This window comes from Leptodactylus fuscus, chromosome 7 (genome assembly GCF_031893055.1).
Source record: "Leptodactylus fuscus isolate aLepFus1 chromosome 7, aLepFus1.hap2, whole genome shotgun sequence".
In the NCBI taxonomy this organism is placed as follows: domain Eukaryota; kingdom Metazoa; phylum Chordata; class Amphibia; order Anura; family Leptodactylidae; genus Leptodactylus; species Leptodactylus fuscus.
Window position 1 is genome coordinate 80722719 of NC_134271.1, and position 13682 is coordinate 80736400.

Below are 13682 nucleotides of genomic sequence, written 5' to 3' on the forward strand. Positions count from 1 at the left end.
CATGCCGCTCACGGAAAAAGAAGCGACCTGCCTCGCGGCAGCACGCTCCAGGCTGGACCCATTCATTTGGGCCTACTCCGAAGTGGTCACGACTATCGGAAGCCGCTACAGTTGCGGCAGGCGTATTTTGATCCTATTCTGATGTGGCTTCCCGTATCAAAATCAGGACCAAAATACGCCCCCCTTGCCCCTTATGAACTAGGCCTTTGGAGTACAACCTTTTTTTTAAAAACATATTTACATTTATCTTTAGTCCCACTAGGTGGGCTTTATTGCTCATGCTATATATACAGCAATACTTCTGTATTCCAGTAATATATATATATATATATATAAAATGGAGAAGGTAGCTACCTGCCCCCCTCCCCCATGACATTCTGAGGGATCGAATTTGTTCCAATATGGCAGCAGTCATACATCGCAAGTGCTTACATGCCAAAATGTAGCTTTTATTGGCATCTAAGTGGTTAACATACACAATTTTGAGCCCTCTCCATACCCCTGCCCTGAGGTGTTCACATTTGCACCTTGTATATGTCCGCCGTGATTCCGCCTAAATCCCAGGAAAAACAGCTTGCTGGTGGTCAGTTTAAAAACCTACAGTATTCATTTCAATGGGTTTTTAAAGTAAACCGCCGGGGTCTCCCGATATCTCCCCATGGTCAGGAGGCCTTACAGCCTATCGTCATGGCTGGGTTGTGAGGTTTTCCCCCCTGACTGTACTCAAACATAGCCTTGCACTGACAGAGGGGACGCTCCTTACTGCACAGTGGATATCTCTAGCATCGGGGCATACCAGGAAGGTGCGCTGAATTCAGTGCATGGTCAGCTTTCTAGCAGTATATACAACCACACATAGAAGACATGAAAGTTCCTCTTTAAATAATAAAAAAAAAAATAAAAAGGATGACCCCCTTTAATGTTATTTCTGATTGTTTCTAACTACATTCCTCAACATTGAAATTGCAACATCAAGAAAGACAAGCTGTAAGGTAATGGAAAATGAAGTGCAAGTCTCTCTGCAAATTATCAAATTGTCAAGCATCTAGCTCCAATCTGTGGCATGTGCAGGGGGCATAAAAGCCAGATTGAAACAAAAACCCACAGAAAATCTCAAAAATAGGATCAAGTGGTGTGGAATGACTGTGTGATGCTTCCTGTTTGTCGACATGTCATTTATACAAAAAAATTAAAAAACAGGCTAAGGCCTCACGGGCTGGAAAGGCCACGTGAAAGGGCTGCAGGAACAAGTGCGTTGGAACGCATCACAGTTCATTCCGCAGCGCTTTGAACTGAAAGTTCACAGTTTCCCTCCGCAGACTTTCTGTTACCATTATATCTATGGGAAAGCCGTTGACGTTTCCATAGATGTAATTGACATGCTGCGATTTCCAAAAACATGACGGCTTTGTAAATCACAGTGTGTCCACGCTGCGGTTTCACATGTTAGGTGGGCATGGGATTCGCATGATACTGTAAAATGCTGCGATTTCTCCCGCAGCATTTCCGGCCTGTGAGGCCCCAGCCTACAGTAGTAAAGCATTAAATGATATATACATACATTATAATTACCCACAGAGTAAAGAATTTACTGTTTACAATATATGGGAAAACTGATGAGTGCTATTTAAAAATACTAGTTGTTCTGCAAAAAACCCAAACCCTGATAAATGTATGTTGATGGAAATATAAAAAAGACATTGAAGAATGGGAGTTAAAAATGAAAACATGGAAATTCAGCTTCTCTTCATGCTGCTCTCAAAAGTGGAGAAACCCCTCATGCTGAACAATAAAGTAAGAGGAACTGCTTATAAGTGCCCCTAGAGAAAAAGAGAGGCCCTCATTCTGGACAATAGAGTGAGAGGAACTTCTTATAGGTGGCTCTGAGGCTATTTTTACATGTTGCTGCATTGGCATGTCAATCGGCCTGGTCTTCAAACTGAATGCAGCCTGTTCATGCCTGTCAGTATTGCAGATAAGGCTGCATTTACACCAACATATTTGTTTCAAACAGGCAGTTGTTTTGTTTTTTTGCATGATGCAACAACGCAAAAATGATGTCTGCACTTTTCCATACCTCCAGGATTCCAGGTCGTGCCCTGCTGTCCCGATCGGCGGGAGGTAAGTCCCGGATTCAACTCATCTGTGTCCAGATAAGATGCAGATGAGTTGAATACAGTGGTGAACCAGGAGCAGACAGCTCCTACCTCACCACTGTTCTCTCGGCCCCTGGAGCATAGAGAACTATCCTTATATATAGTTTGGCTATTTACACCTGAATGGCCGCCATATTTAAATACCTGATAGCCACCGTACTATTACGGCGGATGTTGGGAAGGAGTTAATATTCCATTTAATGCATAGGTTAGCTGGAAAAATTTTTTCTTCTGAACTTTGTTTTTATAGCGTTCACTGTGCAGCCAAAATGACGTTACCTGTATCCTGTGGGTCAGTACGATTACAGCAATACCAAATTTATATTGTTTTTGTTACATTTTAACACATCAAAAAAAATCCAAAAGTTTGAAAAACAAAATTTATTTTAGTTGCCGTATTCTGACACCCAAAATTTTTTATATCTCTGTATACAGGGTGCCTTGCTCTGATATTTTCTGTTTCTATTACACCTACAGGGAAACCGCCGGCATTTCCATAGGTATAATTAACATGCTGCAATTTCCGAAATCACAACGTTTTGAAAAACGCACTTTTTTTTGCAAGGTGTGGATTGACTAGAATCCCATTCATCTTGCAGTGCCGGTAAACACTGGGTTTTTTTCGCCACATGGGCCTTGGCCTAAAATGGTTTTCCCCACACACAACTTTTTGAATGGCCATATAAATAAAATATCTTCACTGTACTTGTGACTTCATCCACTTCCTATGTGCCGCCCTCTATCAATATCTGCACTGTCCAAGAATACCATCACATTTTCAGCTAGCAATGGCCAGAGTGACTGCTTACTAGTGAAAAGTAAATTTCCTAGATGTGCCTTGCTCTGTGTTCATTCATGAACATGCACCATATGCTAGGACAACACATGCATTGTTATGTAGCTGATCATGGTCTTCCTGAATGAAGATGGACTACAGGTCGTATCCATTGGAAACAGTGCTCAAACAGTGGAAGGTAAAGGATTTCATCCAGTGACTTATACACTTTTGTTAAATGCTTTTAGTGGGTGACAGTGATATTGTGCTAAGTACTTTTGTATGAAATATGATTGTTGTTGTTGAATACCTTCAATGAAAGGTGCTAGCCCACTAATAGAGTCAAACATATTTCACAGAAAGTGAGACCTAACATATAAAATATCACTTTAATTGAAAAAGCTAAATGAAGACCCCAAGGCCAACGGAGCTAAAATATAGTAAGTGCTCAAAAAGCGCTTCTTATGATAAAAGAAACTAAACCTTGTAGAAACAACCTAAGGGCAACAAGATATACCCAGCCTGTTTCAGATAGTCAATAAGGTTATGAATGAAGTCTGTATACTGTAGTCCTATTCATATTTGTCAGAAATCACGCCTATAGTGGGAGGTCTATGGGCCTAATAACATAATCCCATTAGAATAATTATATTATTGCCGTATATACTCTAGTATAAGCCGAATTTTTCAGCACAGTTTTTATGCTGAAAAAGCCCCCCTCGGCTTATACTCGAGTCAAGCATTACCACTATGGTAATGTATAGAATCTCCCATAAAATAGTGGGAAAAAAAAGAAGCTATAAAAAAATAAAATAAAAGTTGTAAATTGCTCCTTTCCCTAGAATACATATAAAAGTAGAAAATTACTATGAAACAAACACATTAGGTATCCCTGTGTCTGAAAGTGCCCGGTCTACTGAATATAGGGTATCAGCTTCTGTTCCGTCGAGAAGGGGTTAATAGGAGCACTGCAGATACCCTATATTCAGCCAGACTGAATTCCAAGTGGGGGAAAAAAGAAACAGTCCACAGGCTCGGGTAAGGAGCAGAGAGACAACCAACCCCCCCCCCCTTCCCCAGCATCTACTGCACCCAAAAACTCTGACCATTTTAATTTTTGAAATTTTCCAGTAGCTGCTGCATTTCCCCCCTAGGCTTATACTCGAGTCAATAAGTTTTCCCAGTTTTTTGTGGTAAAATTAGGGGCCTCGGCTTATATTCGGGTCGGCTTATACTCGAGTATATACGGTATGTTATTTTAGCTCAGTTGGCCTTGGGGTCTTCATTTTACTTTGTTTTAAATAAAAGTTATATTTTATATGTTAAGTCTCACTTTCTGTGAAATTTGTTGTTGAGTACCCTTTTAAGTGATAGGAGCCTGAGGCTTGGTCATCAACATCTCTATGTAGCAAGGACCATGATCAGATCCCGACCCTTTATCTGCTTCCACAATTATTGGCAATTTGGGCTCTAGAGTTACTCAGTTTGATTTTTTATTTTTATTTTAACAATTTCAACATCAATTCATGTATAAACTTACTAAGGGTTGGTTCACATCTGCGTTGGTATTTCGTTCGGGGGAGTCCTCATAGGAACCCCCATTGGAATACCAAATGCAATTGCAAGTGCTGTGCAGTAAAAGCACACGGAGCCCATAGACTATAATGGGGTCCATGTGCTTGCTGCCAGATCTCCGCAGCGAACATGCGGAAAGGAAAGTCTACTTTCCTCTCGGCATGACTTCTGCAGAGATCTTGCAGCAAGCACATGGACCCCATTATAATCTATGGGGTCCGTGTGCTTTTACTGCACAGCGCTTGCAAATGCGTTTGGTAGTCCGTTCGGGGGGGATGGGGGGGGTCCCTATGCGGACTCCTTGAACGGATTGCCAAATGCAGATATGAACGAGGGGTAAGATCAAAAAGTTCAAACAAATCTGAAGTGGTGTAGCTTAAGTCTTTTAGGCCGAGGCCCCACATGGTGCAAATGCAGTGGAAAAGAAGCAGCGTTTTACAGTCATTGCAAGGCCTTTTCTTTTTGTACATAATGTTAGACGAGTCTTCAGATCACAGAAAACGATGGTAAGTTTTTAAAATAACTTTTAATTAAAGGTATTTGCAAAGGTAAAATATTAAAACGTAATAGAATCAAATAAGTTTTCTAATGAATAGTCTAAAGCGTGGCATTAAAATTCAGTAAGACAAAAGAAATGCAACCTCGATTTGCCATTGTACAGCATTTTACAGACAGACATAATAAATAGCTTTGACCCCCTCCACAGAACTGTATGTACAACAGCAGGTGACAGTAGCTCAAAAAACCCTATTTCCCTATATATAGATTAAAAAAAAAAAAAAAAAAAAGACCAAACATGTCCAAGTTCCCCAGGAGCAGCCCAAGTACAAAGGATTTCACATTTATCAAAAGCTGCTACACTCAGTCACCTATACTTACAGGTTTCGGTATGCCAGAGGGCATGTATGTACCAGAGCTCCGCCCCAGTTTCAATGTGCTGTATAAGGCAGCAAAAACGTGTGTGTATGTGTGCGTGTGTACATGGGGAAGGGGGGTCCACGACTACATCATTCATTTCCATCATTAAATCATAAAAGAGGCTGACACAGATATAAGATCCCTATACAAACACAAAGAAATCTGAACTGAAGGAAGAATGGTGCAAACCCTCCAGCAGTCAGGAAGGGGCTCCACTTCTAACTGAAAGTCAGCATCTTGCTTGCATGATTTTAGGCACTAGACACAAGGCAGTACAATATGTAGCCCACCTCCCTTTAAACACCACTGCCAGCACCTCGACTGAGGGGAATAATGCACTACAGGAGTAAGGCAGCCAGCACTAGACACGTGATGCAGTGACCTATAGGATCTAGAAACAGAACATCAAAGTCCCATCAGATAGAACCCATATTATGAGATCACAGGGGACAGCCAGTGGCATCACCAGGGCAGAGCTGCACACCTATCAATTAGATGGGAAAGAAGCCAGAGATAAACAGAAGGGGGAGTGGGCATTGGAGACGGTAAGCAGACACTGTTTTGTGGAAGCTTTAGGGTGATCCTTAAAGTATAGGCATCACACCATGGCTGTTGGGGTACTGGAAAGTACAGGGAAAAAGCAGAGAAGTAAATATCTGACAGGAGTAAAAGCAAGGGTCAGCATTAGGTACCTAAAGGGGCAGAGGTACCAGTGCCCACCACTCAGATAAAAACACATGATACAATCTTTTGAAGTAAAACTTTCCAGAGGATCAAACGTGTATAATATTGAAAGGGGGGAAGGAAATAAAACCATAACACAAGGGCTGCAAATGGTAGTCTATCACCAGCCACGACTCCTCTGCCATGTGATCAGTCATGTGACATTCCAGTCCCACAGGGAGATGCAGCATTAGTCTCTTGTCACTGGTGCCAGGGAAGGGGGCAAGTCCCATCCTTCAGGTTTGGTTTTTAAAATTAACCAGTTTTTTTTTTCTTCATTTTTTTCTTAAAGTCTCTCACCCCAAAAAACCCTGGGGGCCGGGGCTCACCACTCAGCGTCACCAATGGCTTTGGAGAAGACAAAGTCGCGACCGTTAAGGTTCATGATTCCATCTTTGAGATGAAACTTCCACTTGTTTTTACTCCTGTGGATCTGAAATTTGGAGAAAAATTAGACTTATTAAATACGGATGGGGAAGGGTGGCATGACCACAATGGCCTATATTTATTGGCTGTACATGGAAGCTTGTTGCCTTCAACAACTAATTCTCCAGTAAATGTTAGTTTTGTGCCTTCACTCTTTAGCATAACAGAGTCTATAAACTGCTCACCGGGCTCTGAAGTATAAAACATTTGTTATAATGATGTTTTACCCATAATGATATGGCACACGTCTGACTTGTCATTCAAATAAGGTGCAGGAACACAGTAAATCCCTATCTTGTTTGGTCACAGTGCCAAGAAACTGCAGCATGAAGCTGACAGTCGCTAAAAAAAAAAAAAATAAAGTTTCCTCTTCTGGTTCATGGGACAAATCTGCCATCTAGTGGTATCAGCACCTGGTGATTTAGATAAAGTGTGTGTACGTGGGTGTAGGGTTCACTAATGAACTGATCTAGGTTTTTTTTCCTTTGATCTAAGTTGTGGAGTCAGAATCGGATCCAATTTTGGGTAAAGTCAGAATAGAGTTACCAACCGGCTTTAAAAAAAATTATTATAGGCTTCACAGCCCTGCTGCTGCTGATGTGGATTATACAGTGCACGAAAGAATAGCAGTCATTGTAAGGAAAGATGTTTTTTTAAGTTTTCGCCAGCCTGCTAAACAGAATCAACATCCATTTGTGTCTCACCTTATCATACTGGCAAACGACGACATTCTCTGTGTCAAACAGCTCCTGACCCTCCTCATCGCTCACATCGTCCTCACTGTTCAATGGCTCCTGATGGAGAAGTGGAGAAGTTACTAGACTTATGGCAGACAGAAAATTAAACACCCAAAACCACTATATGAGTGTTTTCTGCAATTGCACCAACAGTTTGACAAGATGATTCAGAACATTGATTTAGGCATTAAAGGGGTTGTCCCATTTCAAGGATCCTATCTATACTGGTAACTTATGTAAATTGAAGACTTTTCCTAAATATATTGCTTTAGAAATGCTGCTTTGTTTGCTTGCTATGTGAACAGGCAGGTGTTACAGGTGTTTAAAGGTGTAAAGTACTTTAGGTAATGCCTTATCTAGCCTGGATTTTGGTCTATATTTCTGGGCAAAGTGCTTTTCCCTAATTTACAAATGAATTAAGCAGTGTTTTCAATGAAAATATGACTCCAAAGATAATCATCTGTGATTAGGTTTAGAAGCAGTTTACTGCTGACAGATCCGAATAGCCTTTCTAAAGGCTATTCCGACGTCTTATCCACAAAAAAAAAAAAAAAAAAAAAAAGTTTTAATGGTAGAATCCCTTTAAGTATAACACACATCATATGGACAGTATGATTATGGTGATACCAAATATTAGTTTTTAAGTGTTTTGCTGCTCAAAAAAGAACACACACTTTCCCATTTCAGGCCCGATTCACATCTGCATTTGGCATTCAAGAGCGGTTACCTAAGGAAACCTGCAGACCCCATAGACTATAATGGGGTCCATGTGTGGTTTCCACACGAGAAATGGAGAGAGAAAAGCGCTGCTTGCAGGATTTTTCTCTCTGCATATTTCATGAGGATAAGGGAACGGAATGGCTTGAATGCAGATGTGAACCAGGCCTTAGATCAATGTGACTCCAACTGTTGTGACCTCCATAGACAAACTGTGTTTACATCTGTGAAACTGCAGTCCTCACTCACTGTCTTTTTTCACATCATTGGTTGTGAATTACTCCACTGATGTCCCTTATATCACGTACATATATGTATATGTCCATTTGGGGGTGTACTGGATTCCCACATGTAAATAATTTTGCTGAAAGGAGTTAAGGTGATTACCTCTTCTACTTGGCCATCCTCGCCATCCTTCTCTTTGTCTTCCTCCTCTTCGTCATCATAATCTTCATCCTCATCTTCATCCTCCTCAGAAGAAGTGTCTCCAGCTCCATCAACTTGCAGTACCAAAGGTGCTTGCTGCTGCCCCTGCTGGGGCTGTTGGGTGTTTGCCACAGAAAGCTGGCCCTGTGCTTGGGCTTGAGGAGCAGCGACTGTGGTTGGTATAACTTGGGGCTTGTTGCCTGTGAAGAGGATCTGCTGAGGCTGTATGATGACACCGGTCTGCTGTGAAAGACCACCAGGAAGAGGGGCCAAAACCTGGAAAAGACTGGCTGGTCACTAAGGCATCTACCACATGACATCAGGTGTCAAAAGCACCCACCACCATAGAAAAACCCTTACCTGTTGGATAACAGGAGCTTGTACACCCCCAGGCTGCATTTGGGGAATCACTTGCTGCTGCAGCACCATGGGTTGCTGTGGCTGAATTATATATTGGGCACCATTAGCAGCTCTAACCACCTGCAACAGCTGACCTGGAATGGAAGGTAACAAATGATAAGAGTTCAACATGGCACAACATGGTAGCGGTGATTACTAAACGTGAAGGGTGAAACGAACATTGGAAATTGCGGGATTGATCATCAGGATTGTAGATGGATGAAAGAGTAAATTAACATAAACACAGTAATTCTCATACTCTATGGTATATTGTAAATAGCACCCATACCTATGCTAGACACCTAAAGGGGAGGGTCTCAATTTTAATCTAATATAACATTTGCCTATTGTAGTAGGGAGTTAAATGACTTCTTATCAGCTAAGTCAATTCAGCACACTGTCGGCTTTCCCGTTATGTGCCCCGGGGGAAGAGCTAGCTGTACCGTTACCAATAACTGTGGCGTTCCTAACAGTCTAACTGGGAACGCCCCTTCTGACAGTACTGTGTGTAGTGCTATACTGTGAGGGAGTGGTCCTTATCGCCCAGTGATGACACACTGATGAATTCAGCATACTGTTGGCTTTCTAGCGGTATATAAAATCACATGTGCCCGAGGACATGACAGGTCCTCTTTAAGTAATCCCTTGGATGTCATGTAGCCCTATAGCAAACTGATTGTCAGAATTCACATGATATGCATGTGAAGGTCACTCAGCTGATGACATATTTAGTCAGGCCGTGGGTACACTACACAAGAGTGACTGGGTCCATGGGCTATACCGTTCTATGGTGTACAATATAGGGATCACCAACTTGTGAAATAAAGTTGCGTCAGTATCATTTTAAATACATGTATATTATAAAGTCGAGTTATTCCTACTCTACCATTAAATTATAAAAATATAAACGGGACAACCCCATTAGACCCCCTCCCATTATATATTAAAAATAATGAATATCGCCAACAGGATGCATCATGACAAAACTATTGCTCTGAACCATGCAAGCCCACTGACCACTCAATACTTACCAGAGTTGGTGATAAGCTGCTGGACTGGAGTGACCCCAGCAGGCAAGGCCAATGTAGCTGCAGTCGCTGCTGCACTCTGTAAGAGATTAGATGGATTGTACAATTCACCACATAAACATCCTTGGGCACAAACAAAAACCACCAATTTCTTCCCCCAACAAAATCAATGACACCCCAGACCATACCATTCCTTGTGGTGTCATGTGCTGGATCAGCTTGGAATCGTTGCTTGGGATTAGAACTTGTTGTTGAGAAGCTGAAATAAAAAAAAAAAAATAAAAAAAAAAATAATGTGTGTTACAATATGAACGATAAACCTGATTTACATAAGATCGTGAAGAGTTTAGTAAATATAAGACCCGCAACTCTTATGTATTAAACTCATCAGTCACTTCTAAAAGTGACCACCTCACTTCATTTCAAAGGTGCAGTGAGGTGTACACTCCCTAGTCTCAACTGCACACAGCGAATGTGGCAGGAGCTGACCGAGATGAGTGAAGGTTCTTCTCTGGTATACTAAAACTTCTAAAAACAGATGCCAAAAATAGCAGATGGATATTGAGGTCACAAGTTTGGGGTCCTGAACCCCAACAGTATAAGGACATGATATTGATTTGGGGGCCCCAAACCTGGGAGAGTTGGGATACCACCAACAAGCCACCATTTCCCATGTGTCCATCTGGCAATCTGAGTACAGCAATACTATTGCTCAACTAAGGAAAGTTGGGCAAGAATTCTGATATTTACCATATTGACTGTCAATTCTACTGAACACGCTCCTCTTTCCCTGTCCACAGTACCGACCTTGGTGTGCAGCTGGGATGAGAACTTGCTGTGTTGGCGCTTGGTGAGTGGCTGTTTGTGGCTGCTGCTGGTGCGCTTGCACATGATGATGCTGCTGGTGCTGCTGCTGGGACTGAAGAAGAAGCTGTTGCTCCTCTGAGTGGAATCCATCTACTGCTTTAGATTGCATCAATTTGTTTTCCCACAGCTAGGAGAGAAGAATGAAGTCACAACAGTGGCACAAAGGGCAGCATAGGATGCATTGGTTTATGATACTTACTGTCTTCAGCTCCACTAAAACCTGCTCGTCCACACCCTCATCCAAAAACAGCTCCCGCACATCATTAATGACGTCCTCAATGACAGAGCGGTACAGTTTTGGCTACAATATAAAAGAACAAATTCAGTCAGATTGTAATATATCATTTTCTATGCTTCATATTCATGTCACTTCCTAGACCAAGAAGGAGGAAACCAATTTATTCTACAAATTTATTAAATATGAAAACCCAGTATGACTGCTGCCAAAAAGGTTATCATTATAAAAGGGCAACATTATGGAGACACCACCCCTTTATTTGCTGTGCCATGGACCCGAATCTATTGCTCCCTTTTATCAACCTCTGATCTGCAGGAGCTAAAGTCTAGGTAAGAAGGTAAAAAAAGGAGCAATCATCAAGTATATTCCCATCTATGACGTATACACCTCTGGGACCTCCATCTGCTGTATCTTAAGAAATGGGATCCCTGTGAATGCAGACAGTCTCACATGCATGGCCACCTCTCCACTCACAGCAACAGCTAAACTATTCTGTAGTTGGCAATATCCCTATAAAGGAAAGTCCAATCTTTTGTAAATAAATCATGTTTAATAAAAAGTTGTAATACTCTGTTATTCTAAACATGTAAAACTCCAGCCAGTTATGTCATCCTTTCAGGTTTTTTATTTTTCTAAGTAAAAATATGACGTGCTGATTGTGGGGAAACCTTCATTACGTTTTAGGTGAAAATGCCCTTTTAAATTATAGATAATAGGGAAAGTTCATATACACATCTATCAGCAGCTTGGATGGGCTGCAGTGCAAAAATCTGATCAGATCTTACCCCAAACATTGTTCCCAGGGTCAACAGTACTTCACTCAAAAGCTTCTGCCGTAGCCATTCCCCTAATATTAATGAATAACGACGGTAGGGCTAATAACAGGTGCAGGGGCGACATGGCCCTACTAACACTCCTCTACATACATCAGGGAAGGGAACAAGGCCCCCGTCTAATCTCCCCAACCAATTAGTAGGTAACGCTATCACTGCTGTATGCAGAGCTCTGCTACTCCAAGGATTGAGCAAACACTATATATACACAGGAGGAGGGGCGGTGACGTCAGGAGGACTCATCCCCTCCCCCCTACTCAGCTCAGTGTATATAGAGGCAGCCGGGGAATGAAGAGTGAGGAGGAGCGGTAGGAGTAGAGATACAATGTATCTGGACAGGCAGGCCCTAGAATACAATGTAGGGCCATAGAATACAATGTATTATGTGTCGCTTGTTACACTCCAGAGCAGATTAGCACACTATACAACAGCACCTGGGGAGAGGGCCCTGGAAATGGAGAGGTGCATGAAGCCCACGCTGCAGTGACACACGGGTGACTGCCCCTGTAGTACTGAAACTCCACTGATGTGTATAATATATATATATATATATTTGTGTGCCCTCTAACTGGAGAGTGACTGAACCCCACACCCAAGCGATATAGGATACTGGCACTGGAGAGTTACTAACCCCCCCCCCCCCCATAAGGGCCCCTAACTCAGAAGTGACTGAACCCCACACCCCAGTGATAAATGGGGAACAGTCAATTGAGTACTGAAATCCCACTGCCAGGAGGGGTCCTCCAACTGGACTGAACCCCACACCCCAGTGATACAATGTACTGTCTCTGGAGTGTTACTGAAACTACATGAACCTGGGCTTCTCCTACAACTAGAAAAGCACTGAACAACACCCAAAACAACATGTGGAATACGTTACTAAGCTCCAGTGATATATGAAATACTGCCACTAGAAAGTTACTGAGACCCCAATAACAGTTGGGGGGTCCTCTAACTGGAGTGGCACTGAACATTACAAAAAGCCCCTGAAAGTGAGGAGTAAGCCCTGCTCTCCTGAGAAAGCTAAGTGCTGAGTGTTACAGAGGCCCCTTATTAGAGGTATTTTGTGACCCTGAGGGCCCCACATTTGGGGAGTCACTAAACACTATGGGGACCCTAACTTCTGCCACATAGGAGATAAGCCAGCCCACCAGACTGCAGCCTATAAACTGTAGATAAACCCCGACTACACACAGGGAGCCGTCTCATGTCCGTGGCCCCCACCCCCACACAAACATCCCTGGCCTACGGAACCCCGGGAAAGGGGCGGCACTGTCTAAGTGCCCCACCACAAGCACGGGGAACCCCGAGTAATAGTCGTGACACCCCAATCCTCATCCACAGGGGTGCGAGGTGACACCCAGAAACGGTTTGTCCAGGCTGAAAACCCCCCGGTAACCCGCAGCCATATGGGGGCACCGGGCTCTTACCACGGGGTTGGCGTTGGCCGCTGTCGCCATCTCCCGCAGTGAGCGCTCCCCTGCCCCCGGTGCTGCTTCCTCTCTCGGCCGCTGCTTCTCCTTTATATACGGACACCGAGCGCCGAGACGCAGCCAGCAGGTCACGGGGGCGGCAATCCTCGCGAGAAGAGCGCGTCGTCGGGGCGGGCTCCAGTGGTGGCTGCTGGGAGTCGTAGTTCGTAGGCGCGGTGTGAGGGAGCTGCGTCTCTTAACCCTTGCGGTGCCAGAGCGGGAGGGCGGCCGCACAGGACGGTGAGGAGTGTGGCGGTGTCTGAGGAACTCTGCTCACATTTGTGGTTTTACAGCACCTGGTCGCGTGACAGTAATGGGCAAAGTGATCCCTCCTCGCTTTATCTATAGCACTTGGGGGAGGGGTTGTTTACATGTGTACTGTGACCCCCCCC

The 13682-nt window shown here is 43.3% G+C and overlaps 1 protein-coding gene across 2 annotated transcripts; it reads right to left on the reverse strand.

Moving 5' to 3' along the window:
• Positions 1–5013: 5013 nt before the first annotated feature.
• GTF2A1 (general transcription factor IIA subunit 1) lies at positions 5014–13441 on the reverse strand. Of its 2 annotated transcripts, none has more exons than XM_075282366.1 (9): positions 13249–13441; positions 10947–11048; positions 10688–10874; positions 10069–10139; positions 9884–9959; positions 8814–8947; positions 8415–8729; positions 7278–7367; positions 5014–6580 (listed from the first exon to the last, which is right to left on the reverse strand). In XM_075282366.1, exons 1-9 carry the CDS (start codon positions 13276–13278, stop codon positions 6473–6475), a joined length of 1113 nt encoding a protein of 370 aa, XP_075138467.1. In that variant the 5' UTR covers positions 13279–13441; the 3' UTR covers positions 5014–6472. The 2 variants fall into 2 exon arrangements, with proteins under 2 accessions (XP_075138467.1, XP_075138466.1); XM_075282365.1 differs by lacking the exon at positions 13249–13441 and adding an exon at positions 11771–12177.
• Between the last annotated feature and the right edge of the window lie 241 nt (positions 13442–13682).